This window comes from Theropithecus gelada, chromosome 1, assembly GCF_003255815.1.
Source record: "Theropithecus gelada isolate Dixy chromosome 1, Tgel_1.0, whole genome shotgun sequence".
In the NCBI taxonomy this organism is placed as follows: domain Eukaryota; kingdom Metazoa; phylum Chordata; class Mammalia; order Primates; family Cercopithecidae; genus Theropithecus; species Theropithecus gelada.
In genome coordinates, this window is record NC_037668.1 from 63,526,748 (window position 1) to 63,553,461 (window position 26,714).

Below are 26,714 nucleotides of genomic sequence, written 5' to 3' on the forward strand. Positions count from 1 at the left end.
ATATTTCAGTACGGGAGACAGTATAGCAAATATACAACTGACAAGTAGCCCAAGTCAGTACAGATAAAAGTGCAATGGGACACCAGAGGAGAGGCTTTTAGAGAAGAGTTCATAGCTGGATGGGTAGAATTTGGCTCTACAAAAAAGTGAAAAGAATTTTCAGGGCAGAGGGAACAATGGACACAAGGAGAGAAAGCAAGTGACATGATTGTACGGTAGCAAATTTTCTTTGGCTGGAGGATAGTAAAGGGGAACAAGCAGGTATGAGGCTGCAAAAGTATGTTGGAACAAGACTTTGTTAAATGTAAAATGCTGTTCCTAGGATAGAATAGACAGGACTTAACAGTTAATTGGATATGCGTGTCAGAGGAAAGGGTGAAGTAAAAGATGGCTAAGATTTTGAGCCTAGATGATAAGGATAATAATCACTTAAAGAGAAAGTCAGAAGAGGAATGGGGATTTACAGCTTGTCAAGCCCTTTATATCACATGGTATCCTTAAGTAGTATGTTTAGAAGTTGTTGTTGTTACTCCAAAAGACTAAAGTTCAGAGGAGTTATTATGTGTCCAAGGTTATATAGTTAGTGAGGGGAAGAAAAGAAGAGACTGGTGGCACAATAGCATTTGCTGGGAATCTCCTTCAACTAATGGTTTATCGAGACTTTGTGGTATTATGTGCTAGACACCAAGGATACAGTGGTGAGCAAGGTGGACAAAGTTGCTGCTTTCTTGGAGTTTATATCCCAGTGGGAAAATAAATAATTACCCAAGTAATAATTTAATTTCAATTGTGTTTAGTACCATGAAAGAAAAATATAGGATTCTGTGAAAGCATGTTCCAGGTGGCTCTGACCTGGACCTTAAAGTCAAAGATTTCTGTGGGGAAAAATGACATTTGACTGAAGCCTAAAGAAATTAGCTAGACATAATGGGCAGTGGAAATCTTTATATGGATACTGTTAAGGATTGTGTCTTTGCAGACATTATATTATTTAATTCTTGCAGCAGCCCATTAAAGAAGTTCAGTTGAGCCAACTGATGTTTAGAGGACCATAACAAATTATTCAAGAAGCTAAAGCTTAAGCCTAAGATATTCTAGAATCTAGTACGGTTTGTGCTATTTGAAATGTGTGAAGTTTGAAGTGGTCTTCTGTTATACCTGTTTTTTGTTTTTGTTGTTGTTGTTGGTTTTTTGTTTCTTTGTTTGTTTTGCTTTGTTTTGTTTTGTTTTATTCTCTTTACAGTGCGGAAGGCAGTCATGTGTCAGGACAGAGCAACGGCCGGGATCCTCAGGCCTTGGCTAAGGCTGTGCAAATCCACCATGATACCCAGCACACGATGTATTTTGCCTGAGAGTCTCAGAAAAAGAACTCAACCAATTTGGCACCCCATGCAGCCTCAAAATGTTTCAAATGCCTACCGCCTCTAGATCGAGCCAAGTTGACTTCAGGTGGTCTTCTACCAGCAGCTCGGAATAGTTGCACTGAATCTATACTTTGCAGCACTGTCTGATGCGTCAACAAAATTGAGCCATTTTTTTAAAGTAATAGATACTCATAGATTATCTTTTCTGATGCACTGGACTGAATTTTTACCTCAATGTGCAAAGGCTGATCAGCCTGAACTTTCTAAAGGACTTTACAAGAAGGGTTTCTATGGAATATTTTGCTAGCTGTGGTGTTCACCGCATCCCTCTAGTCTTAGAAAAGAAGATTATTCCTTTTTTCTGTAGTCATTGAGTGGGGTGTATGCATAAGTGGGAGAGAAAAACCAAACAATCTACTTCAGTTCAGTGTAACTATTTAATTGTGTGGGTCCATAGACTTTTTAATGAAGATTTCTGACTTTGCCACTGTAAATGCCTTTAATGAGCATTAATTTTTGAAAGTTTGTTACAGAGTTTTATTAGTTTTACTACTTTATCTTATTGGTCTCTGCAGACTTGTGCTGGTGCAAGTACACGCTGCCAGGCAATTTGCACTATATTTGGCTGCAGATTCAAACAGGCAGTTCTCTTATTTGGTCGACTTTTGTGAATGTGTGACATAAACAGATGTAATGCATGTCACAGTGACAGAGATAACACTGCCATGATAAAAGTACTCATGTTTCCCCCATTTGAAAAAAATAATTGCTTTTAGTATTTTTCCAAGTTTTCAAAAGTGCCCATTTTATGCTGCTGTGTGGTTTGTTAGATCTAAATGATTTTTAAACTTTTCTCATAGAAACTTAACTTTGGCAATAAACATTTTTTAAGGTCTCTCCTCTTCCTTCCCCAACAATGTAGTTTTCTAGATGAGACTTCGGTATGATTTTATCAGCTATTTCTTATATATCATAATCTGGCAATTTCTGAAACCAATCAGAAAAGACATATATTTCCATGCCTTTTTAAAGAATTATTTTTACCTGTTTTATATTCACAGTTGGTGTCCTGTCACTTTGTTTTAAAATAAGCTAGAACCAGGATGCTTCCTTATTGGAAAGGCTTTGCCAGTCCTTAAGGTACATTGAGTGATGCTGCAACTTGCAAAAATGTACCAGCATTTAAAATTTCTTTTCCTGGGAATCAAGGTAACTCACACGACTACTTGCAGTACAAATTTTTTGCTTCTCTTTCGACCTGAAATGTACTTGGTGGGTTTTCCTTCCTTTTATTAAACTAAAACTGTGTGGAAAAGGTTGATTTTTCTTAATAGATTCTGAATTCCACTCACAGGGAGATGGGATTCCTTTCTTGTCCCAACAAAGGGAGTTGCTCTTAAGCGAGCATCAGTTAAAATGTAGGGGAAAATGTATTCTGTATGTAGTGTAGATAATACTTTGTGAACGGACAACAGTTACATAGTGTCTTGGTAGCTCCAGCCAGTGTTTCCCAGCCCAGAGTTTACTGACTTGTAATTCTCTATCCGGGACATCAGGAGTGAGGGATGGAAAAGGGGATAAAAGGCCTGGAGCCACACTCCATATGGCTGAGGAAGGCGCTAGGGAAAGAGATAGACACAATGGGGTAAAAACAATTTTGCCTCCCCTGCCTGGCAACTGCTGGTGGGGAAATGATGGTGAAGGGTGTCTGCTAGAACTCATGAGACGTTTCAAATCTCGTAAACTAGCCTTCTCAAAATCCCAGCAATATAAAGCACTGTTTTTCTTCAGTCATTTAAATAAACTTGTAAATACATTGAAGTTTACATTTCCATGTGCTGTTGATCAATGGCGCCACCTGTGTTTGCTGATGAGCCTGGTCTCTGAGAGTTTTATAATGTCGATCGAGGCCTGTTGCTCATTAAGATGAATGCAGACGTCCTTAATCCCTGCAGATAATGGGATGAAAAGCAAGTTCTGTAACTGAAGCACAACATAGCCAGGAGTGAAGAGATGGCAGATGTTAATTTCTTAAAATTTTCCTTTTTTTTTTTTTTTTTTTTTTTTTGCAAATACCTCACTTGGATAATACAAATCAGGACATGTTGGTGAGGGGCTGGCTGCTGCTTTTATTCACACTTGTTCAGGGAGAGCACAGAGAATACCCTTCAGCATGGCCACTCTGGACCCAAGAGGAGGAAAAAACGGAAGCTTTTTTAGGAGAAGGAGGACTCGCAGGAATCCAAGATGTGAAGAACTCTTGGTGGCTGGCTGGCTGGCCAGCGGGCACCACACCTGCACTTGAGTGCCTCGGGCTTGCTTATTAATAATGCACAGAGGAAGCGTCACTTCTCACCATCTCCTGGCATGTATGGAGCAGGGAGCAAGGCCATGTTCCAAAATCCCTGATTAGCTTGTCTTGCTCTACGCTCGACCTCGAACAATACAGCTTGTAAGACCTCAGTCAGTCCTGGCACGCTGGGGTAAATCGGTGTGGTGGTGGAAGAAAAGCCGGGAGGCCTATTTTTATAGAAAATAGTACCACTAAAGGTGCAATGCTGTCATTTTGGACAAAAGGGAAGAAATTTGGAAGAACTGGGACTATTGGCAAAAACTTGCTGAGGGGTGAATCTTGAAGAGCTAATCACTGCAGAACCAGAGTTGCAGCAATATGATTGCGAGCAAGTCTGAATGCATGGTTTTACTTTAACTCGGCTTGACAATTTCAATAGGTAACCCCCTCGGGACTGACTGAGTCGTTACGCATGTGTCAATCAATGGGAGGTGTGCATTCTCTAGAAGTAGTTTTAGGCTGTTTGGTTTGGTTTGGTTTTTGTTTTTTAAATGCAGCCTGTTTAGGCACTGTCATGTGGTGTGAAAGATTTAAATGTAGCAATGCTAAAGAATAATAATTTGGGGATAAGAAGTGGGGACATTGGCCGGGCGCGGTGGCTCACGCCTATAATTCCAGCACTTTGGGAGGCCGAGGTGGGTGGATCACCTGAGGTCAGGGTTCGAGACCAGCCTGACCAACATGGTGAAACCCCATCTCTACTAAAAATACAAAAAATTAGCCGGGCCTGGTGGTGGATGCCTGTAATCCCAGCTACTCGGGAGGCTGAGGCAGGAGAATCGCTTGAACCCAGGAGGTGGACGGTGCAGTGAGCTATTACTCCAGCCTGGGCAACAAGAGCGAAACTCCATCTCGAAAAAAAAAAAAAAAAAGGGGACATTAAGAGAGTGGTGATGACCCAAATGTTGAACCGATTATGTTTTGGTGGTGGTGTTGTTAGCTGTTGAATCCTGAATGGCTTATAAAGTGAATTAGCTGGCTTAATGCAACCAGCGTTCTGGGCAGCAGAACATATTCATTCTTACTGTAAATTCTATTTGCTGCTTCCAAAGGTGATGATTTTCAAGCAGACATGTTCTATATGGTCTGTGTTTTAGGATCTGGTGCCCAGCCTCCATCAAAGCTTACCTACCTGGCAAAGCTGCCTACCCTTAGAGTGGGAAAATATAATCCACTGTTTAATAAGGCTCACCCTCTTCACCCTGTCCTAACGACCTTTTGTGAATGTGCTGTAATATTTTCTTGCTCAATAGCAAGGTGGTAGCTCTGCTTTCATTTTAAGAAAGTGGAGGCTGAGGGCATTGTATCAATACTGTTTCAACTCCAAGAAGTTTTCCTTGTAAAATTAAAGGAAAGATCTTGTTATTGATTAACCATTTTCTTATGCCTTGCTATTGACATATTCATGCTCTTTCTATGTCTAGTGGCTGAAAATGTTTGCATTTGTTCCTTTGACTAATGGTGTGATTTTTGTTTCTATATTATTAGACCTGTAATGTTTTAAAATGTATTTTATTAAATTTGGACTGGATGTATGTCTCTAGCAATACGAGGTACTTTCTAAACTATTAAGGGAGGGGTTGTATCCTCATGTTGAGATAAGATGATGGTCGTTTAAATTTTGCAATTTTTTTTTGGCCTGCAGGGATATTTTGTGTTTATGTGTCCAAAAAAGGAATAAATTGGCATTCTTGTGCCAAAAGTTGTTTTTCCTGTCAATTGTCTAATAAGTATACAGTACACTGTAATGGCAACATACGTGGTTGCTTTTTAAAAACAATTTCCTCTGTATGAGAAATTTTACAAAGAACAGTGGAAAAACTTTGTGTTTTTAACTCTTGGGACTCCCTATTTTTAAAAATTGCTATTTGGTATACAATTATTATGTGTCAATTAAAACTAAAATAAAACTTTTAAAAAAGAAATTGCTATTTGAGAATTTTAGAAGAGCTTTTCAGCAACACTTCACATATGAAAACTTTTACAAGATTGATCGGAGTTCTGGATATGGCTCTTAATGGGAAGATCTATTTAAGCAATGCTTGAGAAGAATCTGCAGTCTCCAGAGGGCAGTGTGGCCACACACTTTATAAGACTTAAGTTCTCCAGAGGAGAAGCTGCTCCAATTCATCCAACCTAGGGCTATCCAGTCTCATCTTTAGAAAAATTCTCACCAGCAAAGCCCTTTTGCTAAGTCATGGCAGGGACAATTCCTTAGGGAATTTATAGTTTGCCAGAGGAGAAAGTTCTACATATAACTCTACTAGAAGGCAGTTGCTTTTTCCATCTGTATACTATCTCCATATTTATCAGTTATCAAACATTTATCATGAACTGGGTACATGCCATGCTCTGCCTAGGTGCTAGGAACACAGAAGAGTAAAAACTTAATTATTCAAAGAATTCATTCTAATTTGGCATGAGATGGAGGAAGAGGCAGTGAGATTAACACTGGGTGCCTACTATCTGTCAGTCACTTTATTTATTTATTTATTTATTTATTTGTGGAGTATAGAGTCTCGCTCTGCCGCCCAGGCTGGAGCGCAGTGGTGCGATCTCGGCTCACTGCAAGCTCCGCTTCCCGGGTTCACACCATTCTCCTGCCTCAGCCTCCCGAGTAGCTGGGACTACAGGCACCCGCCACCTTGCCCGGCTAATTTTTTTGTATTTTTAGTAGAGACGGGGTTTCACCACATTAGCCAGGATGGTCTCAATCTCCTAACCTCGTGATCCGCCCGCCTTGGCCTCCCAAAGTGCTGGAATTATAGGCATGAGCCACCATGCCTGGCTTATTTTTTAAATTATTTTTTATTTAGTTTTTTAAGACAGGGTCTCACTCTGTCACCCAGGCTGGAGTGCAGTAACATGATCATAGCTCCCTGCAGCCTTGACCTCCCAGGCTCAAGCAATCCTGCCACCTCAGCCTGCTGAATAGCAGGAACTACAGGAAGTGCGCATCACCATGCCCTGCTAATTTCTGTATTTCTGTAGAGATGGTGTTTTGCCATGTTGTCCAGGCTGGTCTCAAACTCCTGGGCTCAAGCCATCCTCCCACCTTGGCCTCTCAAAATGCTGGGATTACAGGTGTGAGCCACTGCACCGGGTCTGTCAGTCACTTTCTATTGATATCTTCATCCCAGCAACAGAGCATTGCTGGGCACTGTATCAATACTGCTTCAAGAATTTTTCCGGCCGGGTGCGGTGGCTCAAGCCTGTAATCCCAGCACTTTGGGAGGCCGAGATGGGTGGATCACGAGGTCAGGAGATCGAGATCATCCTGGCTAACACGTTGAAACCCCGTCTCTACTAAAAAAAAAATACAAAAAACTAGCCGCGCGACAGGGCGGGCGCCTGTAGTCCTAGCTACTCCGGAGGCTGAGGTAGGAGAATGGTGTAAGCTCCGGAGGCGGAGCTTGCAGTGAGCTGAGATCCGGACACTGCACTCCAGCCTGGGCGACAGAGCCAGACTCTGTCTCAAAAAAATAAATTTTTTTCCTTGTAAAATTGAAGGAAAGATCTTGTTATTGATTAATTATTTTGTAGTCAGAAACCATGGGGTAGTCAGAAAATATAAAAAACAGTGTTGCAGGCCGGGCACGGTGGCTCAAGCCTGTAATTCCAGCACTTTGGGAGGCCGAGACGGGCGGATCACGAGGTCAGGAGATCGAGACTATCCTGGCTAATACGGTGAAACCCTGTCTCTACTAAAAAATACAAAAAAACTAGCCGGGCGAGGTGGCGGGCGCCTGTAGTCCCAGCTACTCGGGAGGCTGAGGCAGGAGAATGGCGTAAATCCGGGAGGCGGAGCTTGCAGTGAGCTGAGATCTGGCCACTGCACTCCAGCCTGGGCGACAGAGTGAGACTCTGTCTCAAAAAAAAAAAAAAAAACAGTGTTGCTGGGATAAAGATATCAATAAAAAAATTTATCAAAAAAATTAAAAAGATCAATAAATATCAATAAAAAGATATCAAAAAAAGTTGCTGGGATAAAGATATCAAAAACTGATAGGCCGGATCAAATGCTTTCCCTTACTCCTTCTTTGGGAGATAGGATCCCTCTTTTTTATAGAAAATTTGTTGTTGTTTTTACTATTATTATTGAGATGGAATCTCACTCTGTCACCCAGGCTGGAGTGCAATGGCGAAATCGTGGCTCACTGCAACCTCTACCTCCCAGGGTTCAAGCAATTCTCCTGTCTCAGCCTCCCAAGTGGCTGGGATTACAGGTGTGTGCCACCACGCCCAGCTAATTTTTGTATTTTTAGTAGAGACGGGCTTTCAGCATGTTGGCCAGGCTGGTCTCAAACTCCAGACCTCAGGTGATCCGCCCACCTCAGCCTCCCCATGTGCTGGGATTACAGGCATGAGCCACTGCACCCAGTCAGAAACCTCATTATTTTGTATGATTCAGGTATGTCCAAATGGCCTTATTCCCACCTCACCCCCCACCACTTGTGTCATGCTCATGTCCATCCCTGAATTTCTGGGGGATGTGTTACATCAGTCAGGAATGGCTTGTGGGCCCACTCCTGTTAGGGGGATGGTGGCCAGTAAGTAGGGGAATGACAGACTGATCAGCACCATTACAAGGCATGTGTCCCTTTTGTTTCTCTGTATCTTTTTCTCTGTCTCTTGCCTCTGATTTCTTCTGTGTTGACTATTCTCCAAAGCTAGTGGCAAGTCTTATTTTTTTTTTCCTTGACAGGGTCTTGCTCTTTTGTCCAGGCTGAAGTTCAGTGGTATCATATCATAGCTCACTGAACCTCAAACTCCTGGGCTCAAGCGATCCTCATGCTTCAGTCTCCTGAGTAGCAGGGACTACAGGAGTGTGCCACCATCCCCAGCTAGTTTAAAAAATAATAATTTGTAGAGATGTAGTCTTACTATGTTGCTCAGGCTGACATTTTTTTAAGAGATGAGATCATGCTATATTGTCCAGGTTGGCCTCAAACTCCTGGCCTCAAATGATTCCCCATCCTCAGCCTTCTAAGTAGCTGGGATTATAGGTGTGAGCCACCACGCCCAGCCAGTGGCAAGTCTTTAAAGAGAAGAGGGACAAAATCAGGGGTAGATGGGTTGGAAGAAAACTAGCAACTATATTACAAATTGAAGAAGGAAGAAAATAAATTTAGTTTAACAAACATTTCTGGAGTTTCTATGACATGCTAGGAAATACAAAGATGAAAGACAGAAGTTAAAAAAAAAGATCATGATATGTTTGAATTACAAGTAATCTTAGTAATTTTTGATTATAAGGGATGAAGGAGGAATTGGACGCAAGGCAGGCACCAAGTCCTGACAGGACAGGACAGAAGTTAAATAGCATTTCACGGAATTTAGAGTTTATCACATAGGTACAGGGGAATAACAGACTCTAATCTGTTAATTTTGCCAGCAGTATTGTGACTAGGTTGAAGCTGAAGTTCTGCTAAAGAGAAGTTCAATTTTTATTGCAATAGCCAAGCAAAAGATGATAAGGCTTGAATCTGAGCAGTGATACTGCCATTGAAAGAAGGAATGAACACATGAGGTAGTCAGAAAATAGAAAACGCAGAACTTGGCGACAGAATGGATACAGAGAGTGAGGGAAGGAGGCAGACTCATTAGAAGGGCTCTCAGATTTCTGGCTTGGGCAGCTGGGTAAAAAATAGTGCCACTGAGAGAATGAACAGAGAAGAAGATTTTTAGGAAGGAGGAAGGTGGTAAGTTCAGTGTTGTACAAGCTGGAGATGAGAGCTGGTGCCTATGGACTGGAGAAAGAGACTGGGAGCCGTAAATACACAGGTGGTAATTAAAACCATTCAAATATGTGCCCAGAAAGATCACGCAGGCCAAGAAGAGATGAAAAACTTAGAGTCCTGGGGGACACAAATATTTAAAGGGTAGACAGAGGAAGAGAGATGTCCAAGGGAAATAAAACATGAATGGCCCTGCACAGTGGCTCACGCCTGTAATCCCAGCACTTTGGGAGGCCGAGGTGGGTGGATCATGAGGTCAGGAGTTCAAGACCAACCTGACCAGCACGGTGAGAACCCATCTCTACTAAAAATACAAAAATCAGCTGGGCGTGGTGGCAGGCATCTATAATCCCAGCTACTCAGGAGGCTGAGGCGGGAGAATCACTTGAACCCAGGAGGTGGAGGTTGCAGTGAGCTGAGATTGCGCCACTGCACTCCAGCCTGGGCAACAGAGGGAGACTCTGTCTCACAAAGCAAAGAAACAAAACCCATGGACAAATGGATACGAGAGAACAAGTTGTCTTAGAAATCAAGGGAAAAGAGCATTTCATCAAGTATGTACAGGATGGACTATGTAGGAGTTAGCTGTGTGACACTGGGCAAGTTAACCTCTCTTAGACTCAAGTTTTCTTATTCATAAAATAGAGATAGTACTAGTACTTACATCCCAGGGTTGGAAAGATTAAATGCAATCATATACATAAAGGCTTGGAAACACATATACATAAGCTACAAAGAAGAAGGAAGTGGCTAACTATCCAATAGTGATCTAAAAAGACAAAATCTGAAAAGTTTCCAGTGGAATTTGCAGCAAGGAAGTGATAGGTGACCCTGGTGAAACCAATATCTGTGGCTGGAGAAGGCAGAAGCTTGACTATAGAGATCTGAAGAACCTGTAGTACATTAGTTGGTAGGTTAGATATAAAGGGAAATAATGAATTCTGATATTAGCTGGGGTAGGAAATGATTCGTTTTTCAGAATGGGAGAGATTGAGCACATTTACGCACTAGGGAAGGAGTCAGTAAAGAGGGACAAATTGGAAATACTGGAAAGAGAAAAGACGCACAACAGAGGGCAAACTTGAAGGAAGTTGGAGGGAATGAGATCTGATGTACAAGTGGAAAAAAACTAGAAGAGGAAAGAGTGCGAGAAGACTCTACTGTATTGCCTTTTCTAATTTTTTTGACGTACGTGTATAGTAAAATATTTAGATCTTAAGTGTGGAGCCCAACTTTTTGCAAAGCAGAGACATCCATGCAACTTCCACCCAGATTTAAAAACAGAAGCCCTCCAGGACCCCTTCTCAGTCACCACCTGAACCTATTCTGGTCAAAGATAACCACTATCTTTTTTTAAAACAGTTTTTTGAGGTGTCATTGATATAGAAAAGCTGCACATATCTAATGTTACAGTTTAATGGGTTTGAGCATATGCATCACCATAATCAAACATATCCACTGTCTTGACCTGGGTGTGATGGCACAAATCTGTAGTCCCAGCTACTTGGGAGGCTGAAGTAGGAGGATCTCTTGAGGTCAGGAGGTCAACGCTGCAGTGAACTGTGATGACACCTGTGAACAACCACTGCACTCCAACCTGGGCAACAGAGTGAGACCTTGTCTATTAAACAACAACAACAACAAACAAACAAACAAAAAAGGCCGGATGCAGTGGCTCACGCCTATAATTCCAGCACTTTGGAAAGCCTAGGTGGGTGGATTCCTTGAGCTCAGGAATTTGAGACCAGCAAGGGGAATGTGGCAAGACCCCGTCTCCACAAAAAAATTTAAAAATTAGCCAAGGATGGTGGTGCATACCTGTAGTCCCAGCTACTCTGGAGGCTAAGGTGGAAGGATCAATTGAGCTGGGAGGTCAAGGCTGTGCATCAAATAAACAAGAACAAAAACCATAAAACACTATCTTGATTTGTCACACCACAAGTAGTTTTGCTTGTTTTGAATTTATATAAATAGAATCTTTTGTTTCTGGCTTCTTTTGCTCAATTTTATGTTTATGAGATTCAACCATGTTGTATATAACAGAGATGTATTCCTTTTTGTTGCTATATGGTATTCCATTATATGAATAGACCACAATCCATTAACCAGGTTTTGGCACTGTGGTTGTTTCCATGTTTTGGCTATTGTGAATAATGCTAGTTTCCATGTTTTGGCTATTGTGAATAACGCTCCTATGAACATGGGTGTACAAACATTTCTTCAAAGGCGCTTTTCAATTTCTTTAAGGCATATACTCAAAATTGCTGGCTCATATGGCAATTCTAGGTTTAATTTTTGAGGAACTGCCATACTGTTCTCTATAGCAGCTACACCAGTTTACGTTCTTACCAGCATGTGGGGTAGCTTGGGTTCCAATTTCTCCACATTCTCACCAATGCTTGTTATTTTCTGTTGTTTTTATTTTTCAATAATAACCATCCTAATGAATGTGAAATGGTATCTCATTGTGGTTTTGACTCTCATTTTTCTAATTGTTAGTGATATTGAGCATAATTTAGTGTGATTACTGGCCATTTGTGTGTTTTCTTTGGAGAAATGTCTATTCAAGTCTTTTGCCTGTTTTTGTTTGCTTTTTGTTTTGTTTTGTTTTGTTTTTGAGATGGGATCTCTCTCTGTCTCCCAGGTTGGAGTGTGATGCTCTGATCATAGCTCACTGGAGCCTCAACCTCTTGAGCTCAAGAGATTCTCCTGCCACAGCATCCCAAGTATTTGGGACTACAGGTGCACGTCACCACACCCAGCTAATAATTTTTTTTAAAATTTTTTGTACAGACGGGGGTCTCACTATGTTGCCCAAGCTTGTCTCGAACTCCTGGGCTCAAGTGATCGTCTCACCTAGGTCTCCTAAAGTGTTAGGATTACAGGCATGAGCCACTATGCCCGGCTCTAGTTCCTTAATCTCTGAAGGACAATTTTGATAAGTAATATTGTTTGGTGACTTTTTCTTTCAGCACTTTGAAGATGTTATTCTGTTGTCTTTCCACTTCTACTGTCCTATTGGAAATTGAACTATCAGCTCCTTGGAAGGTCCTTTCCCTTTTTCCTATGGTAATTTTTAGTATCTTCTTTTTGTCTTTGATTTGCAACACTTTTACTATAATAGGCCTGAGGATTTTTGTATTATCCTTCTGAGGACTTTGTCTCATTCACCTTTGTGAAACCAACACACAGTGTCTGGCATACAGTAGGTGCTCTTTAATGTATGGTAAACAAATGAAATCCAGAGGCTCCCACAGACACTTAAAGAAGCAAGGCTCAAACTTCTCTCTGCCCTAAACCTTGCTGTCCTGGTAATACTGTCTCATTTATCCCCGAGCTCCAGGCCTTGTGATCTCTTTCCTTGCCCTGCCTCCTGGTCCCTGCATTGACATTTGGGCTTGGTTTGTCTTGTGTTTAGTTTTCTTCCTCCAACTGCCTTCAGAGTCTCGGTGTCCCATATGATATTAACCCTCCAACCCCAAGTGTGTGTCAGTGTGTGGGGGAGAGAATTCATACATTAAGAGTAATGAAGAGTTTTAAAATTCATGTTAAAAAAGATCCCAAACGCAATGACAATTTATTTTACGTATTACCTTTCAATACATAACATTTTACATAGTTGTAACGTTAATATATTTAGGATTTTATATTCTGATATTTGCATTAACTGCCACATAATGAGCAGTCATTGTTTTTCAAGATAAATCATGTGGTCATAATTTATTTGGCAAGCATTTACTGAACATCTATGTCCTGCCTGACCCTGTGGTAGGCAGTGGGGCTACAAAGATAAATAATACATGGTTTTCTTCATGCTTTTGAGACTTACATGTTTAGTGGGAGAAGGAGGATGAGGAAGAGGAAGGCTATGTCAACAAAGGACACCAGCAAAGTGTTTTATATTGCACCACAGGAAGTGCAGGAAGGGACACATGGGAGGGAATGTCAGGAAGTTGTCATGAAGGCAGGAAGACATGACCTGAGTTTTGAAATACAAGTGGATTTCACTAGTCAGATGGAGATGTTGACGTTATAGGGCATTAATAAATCATATCGTCTTATCTGTTCCAGTTCAGAACAAATTGAAAAGTAAATACCAGGCCGGGCGCGGTGGCTCAAGCCTGTAATCCCAGCACTTTGGGAGGCCGAGACGGGCGGATCACGAGGTCAGGAGATCGAGACCATCTTGGCTAACACAGTGAAACCCCGTCTCTACTAAAAAATACAAAAAACTAGCCGGGCGAGGTGGCGGCGCCTGTAGTCCCAGCTACTTGGGAGGCTGAGGCAGGAGAATGGCGTAAACCCGGGAGGCAGAGCTTGCAGTGAGCTGAGATCCGGCCACTGCACTCCAGCCTGGGTGACAGAGCAAGACTCCGTCTCAAAGAAAAAAAAAAAAAAAAAGGTTGGAGGAAGGGCCGGGCATGGTGGCTCACACCTGTAATCCCAGCACTTTGGGAGGCCGAGGCAGGAGGATCATTTCAGGTCAGGAGTTCAAGACCAGCCTGGCCAATATGGTGAAACTCCGTCTCTACTAAAAATGCAAAAATTAGCCGGGTGTGGTGGTTCACACCTATAGTCCCAGCTACTCAGGAGAATGAAGAAAGAGAATCACTTGAACCTGGGAGGCAGAGGTTGTAGTGAGCTGAGATCATATCACTGCACTCCAGCCTGGGCAACAAGAGACTCCACTTCAGAAAAAAAAAGAAAAAAGAAAACCTGGGAGCGGTGGCTCAACTTGTAATTCCAGCACTTTGGGAGGCCGAGGCGGGCGGAACACCTGAGGTCAGGAGTTTGAGACTAGCCTGGCCAACATGGTGAAACTCTGTCTCTACTAAAAGTACAAAAAAGCTGGGTGTAGTGGTGCACAGTGCACACCTGTAGTCCCAGCTACTTGGGAGGCTGAGGCAGGAGAACCTCTTGAACCTGGGAATTGGAGGTTGCAATGAGTTGAGATTGTGCCACTGCACTCCAGCCTGGGTGACAAGAGTGAAACTTTGTGTCAAAAAAAAAAAAAATTGTTGGCTGAAAAGCAAGGTGTTAGCTTACTTGCTGATAAGACTTAGATAAGAGGGCATGGTTAGAAGTGAGGATAGGCCAGGTGTGGTGGCTCATGCCTGTAAGCCCAACACTTTGAGAGGCTGAGGCGGGTGGATCATGAGGTGAGGAGTTCGAGACCAGCCTGGCCAACACAGTGAAACCCCATCTGTACTAAAACTACAAAAATTAGCTGGGTGTGGTGGCGGGCGCCTGTAATCCCAGCTACTCGGGAGGCTGAGGCAGGAGAATTGCTTGAACCCGGGAGGCAGAGGTTGCAGAGAGCCAAGATTGCGCCACTGCACTCCAGCCTGAGTGACAAAGCACGACTCCATCCTAAAAAAAAAAAAGTGAAGGCAAATGGTAATGCTAGTATTCTTCTTTATTTCACGTGCTTTGCACCTACCTAGTGCAGGACAACCTTGGCTTTCCACACAGTGAAGGTGCCTGCTTCTCTAAGCCTACCGACTAAGCACGGTAGGATAAAATTGAAAACAAAACAAAACAAAAAACAAACATTGAAAATAGCACCAGCCAGCTGTGGTGGCTCACGCTTGTAATCTTGGTACTTTGAGAGGCCAAGGTAGTTGGATCACTTGAGCTCAGGAGTTTAAGACCAGCCTGAGCAACACGATGAAACCCCATCTCTACAAAAAAAAAAAAAAGAAAAAGAAAAAGAAAAAGAAAAAAAAATAGGCATGGCGTGCTCTTGTAGCCCCAGCTACTCAGGAGGCTGAGGTGGAAGGATCACCTGAGCCCGGGAGGTGGAGGCTGAAGTCACAGTTGTGCCACTGCACTTGAGCCTGGGCAACAGAGAGAGATTGTCTCAAAAAAAAAAAAAAAAAAAAGGCCGGGCGCGGTGGCTCAAGCCTGTAATCCCAGCACTTTGGGAGGCCGAGGCGGGTGGATCACGAGGTCAGGAGATCGAGACTATCCTGGCTAACATGGTGAAACCCCGTCTCTACTAAAAATACAAAAAACTAGCCGGGCGTGGTGGTGGGCGCCTGTAGTCTCAGCTACTTGGGAGGCTGAGGTGGGAGAATGGCGTGAACCCGGGAGGCGGAGCTTGCAGTGAGCCGAGACCACGCCACTGCACTCCAGCCTGGGAGACACAGCGAGACTCCGTCTCAAAAAAAAAAAAAAAAAAAAAAAAAAAAAAAAAAAAAAAAAAAAAAAAGAAGAAGAAGAAGAAAGAAAATAGCACCAAAAATGTAAAATACTTAGGGATAAGTTTGAAAAAAAAAAAAAAAAGTGCAAGATCTATACATTGAAAACCAGAAAATATTACCGAGAGAACTGAAAGACAACCTACCCAAATGGAAAAATACACTATGTCCATGGATGAAAAGACTCAATATTGTTAAGGTGTTATTTGTCCCCAAATTGATTTGTAGATCTAACACAATCGTAATCAAAAGTCAGCTGGCTTTTTTTTTTTAATATAAATTTATGGTTGATTCTAAAATTTATATGGGAATGAAAAGGACCTAGAATAGACACACACACACACACACACACACACACACACACACACACACATGCTTTAGAAAGAAAAACATAAAAACATAGTTGGTTAACTTATACTACCTGTAGAGGGCAGATTCTAAGATGGCCCCATGACCACCTATTGCTTCTAACCAATAGAATATGGTGAAGGTGATGGGATGCCATTTGTGATTGCACTAAGTTATAAAAGACTCTCTTGCTAGCAGATCCACTCTAGAGTCTCTTCCTCTTCTCCTTTCTGGCCATGTTGAGGAAGCTCATGTAGCAAGGAATTGGGGAGGCCCCTTGAAGCTAAGGGTGCCCACCAACAGCCAAACAACAAAAAACTGAAGCTCTCATTCAGTTTCAGTTTGCTAACTACCATGTCAGCTGGAAAGTGAATTATTTTTCAGTCCAGTCTCCAGATAAGAATCCAGCCCTGGCTTATATACACCTTGATTGCAGTCTCGGTGAGATGCTTCACAGAGGATTTAACTAAACCATGCCTGGACTCTTGACCCACATAATATGTGTGTGTTGAGCCTCTAAATTTTTTTTTTTTTTTTTTTGACACAAAGTCTCACTCTGTCACCCAGGCTGAAGTGCAATGGCACGATCTTGGCTCACTGTAACCTCCACCTTCTGGGTTCAAGTGATTCTCCTGCCTCAGCCTCCTGAGTAGCTGGGATTACAGGCTTGCGACACCATGCCCGGCTAATTTTATTTATTTATTTATTTATTTATTTTTGAGACAGAATCTCACTCTGTTGCCTAGGCTGGAGTGCAGTGGCGCGATCTTGGGCTCATTGCAAGCTCCGCCTCCCAGGTTCAAGCAATTCTTCTGCCTCAGCCTCCCAAGTAGCTGGGCATGTGCCACCATGCCGGCTAATTTTTCTTTTTTTTAGTAGAGACAGCATTTCACCATATTGGCAAGGCTGGTCTCGAACTCCTGACCTCATGATCCGCCCGCCTCCGCCTCCCAAAGTGCTGGGATTGCAGGCGTGAGCCACCATGCCTGGCTAAGTTTTGTATTTTTAGTAGCAACGGGGTTTCTCCATGTTGGCCAGGCTGGTCTCAAACTCCTCACCGTAAGCGATCCACTTGCCTCAGCCTCCCAAAGTGCTGGGATTACAGGTGTGAGTGACCGTGCCCGGCCAAGCCTCTAAATTTGTAGTAATTTGTTATGTGTCAATAGATAACTAATTACACTATCTGATCTCAAGATTTATTATATAGCCACAGTAATCAAGACAGTATGGTATTTGGCATAAAGAGATATGTGGAACAGAATAGAGAGTCCAGAAATAGGCCCAGACATACATAACCAGTTGATTTTCAACACAAGTGCTAAGGAAATTTAACAGAGGCAATGCTTTCCACAAATGATGCTGGAACAATTGGACAGCCATGAGCAAAAAAATGAACATTGATCGTTACCTTTCACTATACACAAAAATTAGCTGGAAATGGATTAGGGACTTGCTGGGCATGGTGGCTCACATCTGTAATCCCAGCGCTTTGGTAGGCCAATGCTTGAGGCCAGGGGTTCAAGACCAGCCTGGGTAACATAGCAAGACTCCATCTGTACCAAAAAAAAAAAAAAATTAGCCAGGAGTGGTGGTGTGGTCCCAGCTACTCCAGAGGCTGAGGTGGGAGGATGGCTTGAGACTGGAAGGTCGAGGCTGCAAGCTGTAGTGAGCTATGATGGTACCACTGCACTCCACTCTAGCCTGGGTGACAGAGTGAGACCACTTCTCAGGAAAAAAAAAAAAAAAGGAAATGTTTAAAAGACTTTTAGACAAATGGTCATAGCAATTTCATTTGTAATGGTACCAAACTGAAGACAACCCAAATGTCCATCCACACGTGAATGAATATACAAATTGTCATATATCCATACAATGGAGCACACTCAGCAATAAAATAGAACACACTTTTTTTTCTTCCTTTCTTGTTGTGAAAAGTGATGGTCAGGTCCAGGGAAACGAACTACTGATTTACACAAAAACATCGGTGAATCTCAAAATACTTGTAGTGAGTGGAACAAGCCAGAGCCCCTCTCCTCCAAATTATTCCAGTTATATAAAATACTATAAAATGAAAACTTATGTATGGCGACAGAAAAGAGATTAGCCATTGCAGAGGGAAGGGCAGAGAGGGACAAGAGGCAGGAAACAAAGAGGCAGGATTAAAGTCTGGCGGGGAATGAATAGGGTCGTTATATTGATTGTTGTGAAGGTTTCATTTGTGTCAAAACTCATCAGACCGCACACTTTAAACGTGTTTTTTTGTTTGTTTGTTTGTTTAGTTTCACTCCTGTTGCTCAGGCTGGAGTGCAGTGGTGCCATCTTGGCTCACTGCAACCTCCGCCTCCCGGGTTCAAGCAATTCTCCTGCCTCAGCCTCCCGAGTAGCTGGGATTACAGGTGCGCGCCTCCACGCCCGGCTAATTTTGTATTTTTACTAGAGACAGGGTTTCGCCATGTTGGTCAGGCTGGTCTCGAACTCCTGACCTCAGGTGGTCCACCCGCCTCCGTCTCCCAAAGTGTTCGGATTACAGGCGTGAGCCACTGCGCCCGGCCATGTGCAGTTTATCAAATGTCAATTATGCCTTAATAGACGTTGCGGGCTTGGGAAGGGGAGGAACTCAAGCTTTCTGCAGACTCAAAGACCTAAGTATAGGGACGGAGGGAGGAGCTAGGTCGCGCATGCTCAGTCCTTCCTCTACGCTCACCAATCAGATGCCCGTTGCGTGACTCGGCGTGGGTGGAGCCAAATGTGGACTTGTGAGGAAGCCACGTGAGAGGAAAGCCCGTGAGGCAAGCGCCTCAGGAGTGCGAGAGGCCCGCGCAGAACTCGGGGAGCCTTTTATCCTGAGGACGTGGGGGAACAATTGGAGGACTATATTCAGGCAAGTAATTTAATCCGGTGTGCATTTTAAAGCAGCAGTTTGTAACTGTGTGGAAAATGGGCTCAAGAGGATGGGGAACGACCTGTTGTTGGCAGGTTGTAGAGAGATCTATATTTTTTTCTTTAATTTTTAATTTGTATTTATTTAATTTTTTTTCCTGTCAGCCTTCTCTTAAACCGTGGACTCTAGAGGGAAAGGACCTCATATTTATCACCCAAGGATTCCTGCCCTACGTGTACCCCTCCGCTGGTGGCTGGGGGTCCATATGTTTTTGTTGAAGGGGTTAACTAACCTTTGGTCACACCGCTTGTTAGAACCTGGATTCAAATCTAGGTCTTTTTGTTGGCAAACCCTGAGGTCTTTCCTTTAAAGCACAATGAAAATCTAGAAGTATTTGGTATTCGTTGTAGGATTAATCGGTCGAATCCCTTCAATGGCATTGCCAACCCAAAAATGCCCACCTTAAGAAATGCGAGACTTGTGAGGGGGTATGTAGGGATGTGTGTGTTTTCGGAAATTACAGACGATAGGCCGGGCACGGTGGCTCTCGCCTCTGATCCCAGCACTTTCGGAGGCCGAGGCAGGCAGATCACTTGAGGTCAGGAGTTCGAGACCAGCCTGGCCAACATGGTGAAACCCCGTCTCTACTAAAAATACAAACATTAGCTAGGCGTGGTGACGGGCCCCTGTAATCCCAGCTACTTGGGAGGCTGAGGCAGGACAAGCTTTTGAACCCGGGAGGCGGAGGTTGCAGTGAGCCGAGATCATGCCACTGCACTCCAGCCTGGGTGCACGAGTGAGACTCTGTCTAAAAAAAAAAAAAAAAAAAAAGCCGGGCGCGGTGGCTCAAGCCTGTAATCCCAGCACTTTGGGAGGCCGAGACGGGCGGATCACGAGGTCAGGAGATCGAGACCATCCTGGCTGACACGGTGAAACCCCGTCTCTACTAAAAAATACGAAAACTTAGCTGGGCGAGGTGGTGGGCGCCTGTAGTCCCAGCTACTCAGGAGGCTGAGGCAGGAGAATGGCGTAAACCCGGGAGGTGGAGCTTGCAGTGAGCTGAGATCCGGCCACTGCACTCCAGCCTGGGCGACAGAGCGAGACTCCGTCTCAAAAAAAAAAAAAAAAAAAAAAAAAAAAAAAAAAAAATTAAGAAAAAGAATATAACGTGTGTGTGTGTGTGTGTGTGTGTGTGTGTGTGTGTGTGTTTTGAGACGGAGTCTGGCTTTCACCGTGTTGGCCAGGATGGTCTCGATCTGTTGACCTCGTGATCCGCCCGCCTCGGCCTCCCAAAGTGCTGGGATTACAGGCTGAGCCACCGCGCCTGGCCATATGTATGTTATAAAGAAAAATGTTTGAACAGACACCTATTATCCACCATTCATTTTATCTCCTCCCTACTGAGAGAGAATATGAATATTATTTTTACCCTTATTTTTGTTTTTTACCTTTATCTTTTGAGATATTCTGTGTGCTACTTCATAATCCGTTCCCATTCTTTCCCCTTTTGGATGTAACTACCATCTTGACATTTGAGTTTACCCTTGCTTTTTCTGTATTGTTTAATATGTATATTTGTATCCTTAAACCACATGGTTTACTTTTGCATATTTTTGAATTTTACAAATTAGAGTCATACCATAAGCATTCTTCTGCAGCTTGTTTTTTTGTCACTCAGTATCATGTTTGTGAGATTTATGTATATCACAATTCATTTATCTGTTCTATTATGGATGGATTTAGTGTAGTTTTCAATATTTTACTAGTACAAGCAGTGCTACTAAGAACATTCTTGTGCGTATCTCCTCTTGGCAATGCAGAAGTTCTGTAGTGGAATTGCTGTTATAGGGTGTGCACATCTTCAACGTTACAAAAGAGTGTGTTGGTTGTACCAGTTTACATTCTCACCAACAGTATCTAATAGTTCTCATTATTCTACCTCCTTAACTTTTCTTTTTTTTTTTTTTTGAGACGGAGTCTCCCTCTGTCCCCCAGGCTGGAGTGCAGTGGCCGGATCTCAGCTCACTGCAAGCTCCGCCTCCCGGGTTCACGCCATTCTCCTGCCTCAGCCTCCCGAGGCACCCGCCACCTCGCCCAGCTAGTTTTTTGTATTTTTTAGTAGAGACGGGGTTTCACCGTGTTAGCCAGGATGGTCTTGATATCCTGACTTCGTGATCCGCCCATCTCGGCCTCCCAAAGTGCTGGGATTACAGGCTTGAGCCACCGTGCCCGGCCCTCCTTAGCTTTTGCACTATTTAGTCGGTGAAATTGATGTCTTATTGTGGTCTTTGTATTTTCCTTATAAATAATGAGATTAGGCTGGGTGAGGTGGCTCATGCCTGTAATCCCAGCACTTTGGGAGCCCATGGTGGGTAGGTCACCCGAGATCAGGCATTCAAGACCAGTCTGGTCAACATGAAACCCCATCTCTACTAAAAATGTAAAAATTAGCTGGGTATGGTGGTGCACACCTATAGTCCCAGCTACTTGGGAGGCTGAGGCAGGAGAATCGCTTGAACCTGGGAGGCGGAAGTTGCAGTGAGCTGAGGTTGTGCCATGCACTCCAGCCTGGGTGACAGAGCAAGACTCCATCTCAAAAAAAAAAAAAAATTAAACTTTAAAAATACGATTTTCAGTCTGGGCATGGTGGCCCATGCTTGCAATCCCAGCACTTTGGGAGGCCAAAGTGGGAGGATCGCTTGAGTCCAGGAGTTCAAGACCAGCCTGGGCAACATAGTAAGACTCCATCTAAATAAATAAATAAATGATTTTTGCCCTTTTCCTCTTCTTTGAAATAGCTGTAAATGATTTTTGCCTTAAACAAAACAATTGTTGGCCGGGTGCGGTGGCTCACGCCTGTAATCCCAGCACTTTGGGAGGTCAAGGTGTGTGGATCACAAGGTCAGGAGTTGGAGATGAGCCTGGCCAGCATGGTGAAACCCCGCCTCTATTAAAAATACAAAAAATTAGCTGGGCACGGTGGCACGTGCCTGTAGTCCCAGCTACTTGGGAGGCTGAGGCAGGAGAATGGCTTGAACACGGGAGGCGGAGGTTGCAGTGAGCCGAGATCACACCACTGTACTCCAGTCTGGGTGACAGAGCGAGACTCTGTCTCAAAAAAAAAAAAATTGTTTTTCTTTTTATTTTTCTTAAGCACATCTTAGCAATATGATTGTTTTTCTTTTGATTTGTAGTTTTTATATATAACATTTGATGGTTATATGTATTGCAAATACTTGTTCCTAGTTTTTGCCTTGTCTTTGCTTTATTTATAATCTCTTTTGATGACCTTTTTTTTTCTTTCTTTTTGAGACAGGGTCTCACTCTGTCACTCAGGCTGGAGTGTAGTGGTGTTATCATGGCTCACTGCAACTTCCACCTCCCAGGCTCAAGTGATCCTCCCACCTCAGCCTCCTGAGTAGCTGGGACTATAGGCATGAGCCACCACACCTGGCTAATTTTAAACATGTTTTTTTTGTAGTGACAAGGCCTCACTATGTTGCCCAGGCTAGTCTTGAACTCCTGGACTGAAGCAACCCTCTCGCCTCGGCCTTCCAAAATGTTGGGATTACAGGCATGAGCCACCACACCTGGCTGAATTTAAGTTTTTGTTTGTTTGTTTGTTTGTTTGTTTGTTTGAGACAGGGTCTGGCTGTGTCGTCCCTGTGGGAACGCAGTGGGTCATGATCTTGGCTCACTGCAACCTCTGCCTCCCAGGCTGAAGCCATCCTCTGGCCTCAGCCTCCTGAGTAGCTGGGACCACAGGCGTGTACCACCATACCTGGCTATTTTATTTATTTTTTGTAGAGATAAGGTCTCACCATGTTGCCCTGGCTGGTTTTGTACTCCTGGTCTCAAACAGTCCTCTCACCTCAGCCTCCCAAAGTATGGGGATTATAAGTGCAAGCCATCACACCTGGCCTAGATTTATTTTTAATAAATCACTAGAATTGGTTTCCTGCTATTTAGGATTTTTACATGGTGAGACTGGCCTGTCATATTACTTTCTTGTACAGTTCTCGTTGGTTTTGATATCAAGATTATACTGAGGTGGGGAGTGTTCCATCTTCTGTTCGCTGGAAAAGTTTGTATAAGACTGAAGTGTTCTGGCAGGGCACGGTGGCTCACACCTGTAATCCCAGCACTTTGGGAGGCCGAGGCAGGCGGATCACAAGGTCAGGAGATCGAGACCATCCTTGCTATCACAGTGAAACCCTGTCTCTACTAAAAATACAAAAAAATTAGCCGGGCATGGTGGCAGGCGCCTGTAGTCCCAGCTACTTGGGAGGCTGAGGCAGGAGAATGGCGTGAACCCTGGAGGTGGAGCTTGCAGTGAGCCGAGACTGCACCACTGCTCTCCAGCCTGGGTGACAGAGCAAGACTCCATCTCAAAAAAAAAAAAAAAGAAAGACTGAAGTGTTTTGTCATTCCTTGAACATTTGGCAGAACTCACCTGTACCATTCGAATTTTATTTTTTGTGGGAAGATTTTTACTGACTCAATTTCTTTCTTTCTTTCTTTCTTTCTTTTTTTTTTTGAGACAGAGTCTTGCTCTGTCACCCAGGCTGGAGTGCAGTGGCACGATCTTGGCTCACTGCAACCTCTGCCTCCTGAGTTCCAGCGATTCTCATGCCTCAGCCTCCTGAGTAGCTGGGATTACAGGCATGCGCCATCACACCCAGCTAATTTTTGTATTTTTAATAGAGACGAGGTTTTATCACGTTGGCCATGCTGGTGTCAAACTGATCTCAGGTGATCTGCCCATCTCAGCCTCCCAGAGTGCTGGGATTACAGATGTGAGCCACTGCTCCTAGACCGACTCAAGTTCTTTAATCATCTTAGCTAAATCATTTTAGCTAATGATTTGAAAGTTTTATTTCTATTCTTTTTAATTTTATTTCTATTTTTTTTTTTTTTTTTATTTTTATTTTTATTATTTATTTTTTTTTTTTTTTGAGACGGAGTCTTGCTCTGTCGCCCAGGCTGGAGTGCAGTGGCCGGATCTCAGCTCACTGCAAGCTCCGCCTCCCGGGTTCCCGCCATTCTCCTGCCTCAGCCTCCCGAGTAGCTGGGACTACAGGCGCCTGCCACCTCGCCCGGCTTGTTTTTTGTAGTTTTAGTAGAGAGGGGGTTTCACTGTGTTCACCAGGATGGTCTCGATCTCCTGACCTCGTGATCCGCCCGTCTCGGCCTCCCAAAGTGCTGGGATTACAGGCTTGAGCCACCGCGCCCGGCCTTTTTTTTTTTTTTTTAGAGACAGGGTGTGGCTGTGTCGCCCAGGCTGGAGGACGGTAACGTGATCATAGCTCACTGTAACCTCAAACTCCTGAGCTGAAGTTATCCTCCTTCCTCGGTTACCCGAGAAGCTAGGACTACAGTGATGTGCCACTGTACCCAGCTAATTTTTTAATTTTTTTGTAGAAACAGAGTCTTGGTATGTTGCCCAGGCTAGTCTTGAACTCCGGGTCTCAGGCAGTCTTCCCACCTCAGTCTCCCAAAGCACCAAAGCACTAGGATTATAGGTGTGAGCCACCATGCTTGGTCTATTTCTGTTCTTTTCAGTTTTTTTTTTCTTTTTTTCTTTTTTTGTGATTGGGGCCTTGTTATTTTGCCCAGGCTCGTCTTGAACTCGAGGCTCTGGTGATCCTCCCACCTCAGCTTCCCAAGTAGCTAAGATTACAAGACTGTGCCACCATCCCTGGCTACTTGTTTTTTTTTTTATTGAAGTGTTACTGTCTATGCTTACCAAAGTCTAAAGTTAATCAATACCTTTATCCTTGTCCTAAACAGTACAAGTACCGTTAGAACACTTTCGCTCTGATCACCCCATCTCCCAACTTACATGCTGTTGACCAGTATTTTAGTTCTGTCCCATTAAAAAAATAATCTCTCTCTCTCTCTCTTTTTTCTTTTTGGCATAAAAAAGTTTTATAACCAAGCTGTATGGACATTAGGGGGCTTAGGTCTTAGCAGCAGGCCACTGGATATGTCAAAACTGATTGCTTACTCTAACACCTCAGACCACTGGTGGCACTAGATGTCCTGGAAGCTCTTCTTAATGGGCTGTATTGGTCAAGAGTATATCTCACTCATCTCGATGATGGTGATGAGTTGAGATAACCTGTATCGTGGTAATAGTCCCTCAGTTGTTTTGTTTCATACCAACTCTTGGTTTCATAGCTATAAGCTTTTTTCAATAAAGGCAAATTTCCTCTTTCAGTTCCTTGTTGCCCCTTCTGGTCTGTTGAGAGCACTGTGATATAACTTAGGGGTATGACCAATCTTCCTGGTTTTTCAGTCTGTCTTGACGGTTCTTTCAAAAGCCTCTGTTTTCCCGATCAGTTTCACCTCTTCTCTTGTGAAAGAGTACTTTTCCTAGATCAAAGTGATGTTTTTGTAATCCTTTTTTTATCTAATTGCAGGAAAGCTTCAAATCTAGTCTTGTCAGCTTCTTCAATGCTCTCCAAATATCCCTCCATACTTCTTGACCACTTATATCAAATACAGGCATACCTTGTTTTATCATGCTTTGCTTTACTGCACTTTGCAGATACTGTGTTTTTTGTTTTGTTTTTACAAGTTGAAGGTTTTTAACCAACTGTACATCAAGCAAGTCTATTGGTGCCAATTTTCCAACAGCATGTGCTCAAATTGTGTCTTTTTCTCACATTTTTATAAATCTCATGATATGTCAAACGTTTTCATTATTACTGTATCTGTATGGCAATCTGTAAGCAGTGACCTGTGATGTTACTATTGCAATTGTTTTGGGGCACCATGAACCATGGCCAAATAAGATGGCAAATTTAATCTATCAATGTCGTGGGTTTTCTTGTTGTTTTAGAGACAGGGTCTCATTCTGTTACCGGGGCTGCTGAAGTGCAGTGGCATGATCATGGCTCACTGCAGCCTTGACCTCCTGGGCCCAATCGATCCTCCCACCTCAGCTTCCTGAGTAGCTGGGACTACAGGCATGCACCACCATGCCTGGCTCATTTAAAAGTCTTTTTTTTTGTTGTTGTTATAGAGATGGAGTCTCACTATAGTGCCCAGGCTGGTCTCAAACTCCTGGACTCAAGTGATCCTCCTGCCTTGGCCTCCCAAAGTGCTGGGATTATAGGCATGAGCCACTGTGCCCAACCTTATGTGTATTCTAACTGCTCAATGACAGGCCATTCCCCGATCTCTCTCCCTCTCCTTGGGTCTCCCTATTCCTTGAGACACAACAATACTGAAAGTAGGCCAATTAATAGCCCTACAATGACCTGTAAGTGTTCAAGTGAAAGGAGGAGTTGCACATTTCTTGCTTTAAGTCAAAAGCTAGAGATGATTAAGCTTAGTGAGGAAGACATATAGAGCTAGACCTGTTGCACCACGCAACTAACCAAATTGTCAATGCAAAGGAAAAGTTCTTAAGGAAATTAAGAGTGCTAATCCAGTGAACACATGAATAGTAAGAAGCAAAATAACCTTATCTGATATGGAGAAAGTTTTAGTGATCTGGAAAGAAGATCAAACCAGTCATAACATTCCCTTAAGCCAAAACCTAATCCAGAGCAAGGCCCTAACTCTCTTCAATTCTGTGAATGCCAACAGAGGTAAGGTAGCTACAGAAGAAAAGTTTGAAGCTAGCAGAGATTGGTTCATGAGGTTTAAGGAAAGAAGCCATCTCCATAACAAAGTAGAAGGTGCTTATGTAGAAGCTGCAGCAAATTAGCCAGAAGATCTAACTAAAATAATTGATGAGAGCAGCTACACTGAACAACAGATTTTCAGTGTAGATCAAACAGCCTTCTGTTGGAAGAAGATGCCATCTAGAACTTTCATAGC

At 43.3% G+C, this 26,714-nt stretch overlaps 2 protein-coding genes across 3 annotated transcripts in view; both read left to right on the forward strand.

Moving 5' to 3' along the window:
* The window catches only part of AGO4 (argonaute 4, RISC catalytic component), a 53,407-nt gene extending 47,765 nt beyond the window's left edge, over positions 1–5,642 (forward strand). The window contains exons 18-20 of one of the 2 annotated variants that reach the window (XR_003115990.1): positions 1,244–1,449; positions 2,426–2,573; positions 3,464–5,642. Coding sequence is in view for 1 of the 2 variants with exons in the window: in XM_025360283.1 (XP_025216068.1) it covers positions 1,244–1,352 (109 nt within the window). In the remaining variant the exon portion in view is untranslated. Of the gene's footprint in view, positions 1–1,243 lie in introns of both variants that reach the window. The other variant, XM_025360283.1, reaches the window with a different exon arrangement.
* A 13,146-nt stretch (positions 5,643–18,788) lies between these two features.
* The window catches only part of AGO1 (argonaute 1, RISC catalytic component), a 64,120-nt gene continuing 56,194 nt past the window's right edge, over positions 18,789–26,714 (forward strand). The window contains exon 1 of the mRNA XM_025383314.1: positions 18,789–18,884. The gene's annotated coding sequence lies outside the window, so the exon portion shown is untranslated. The remainder of the gene's footprint in view (positions 18,885–26,714) is intronic.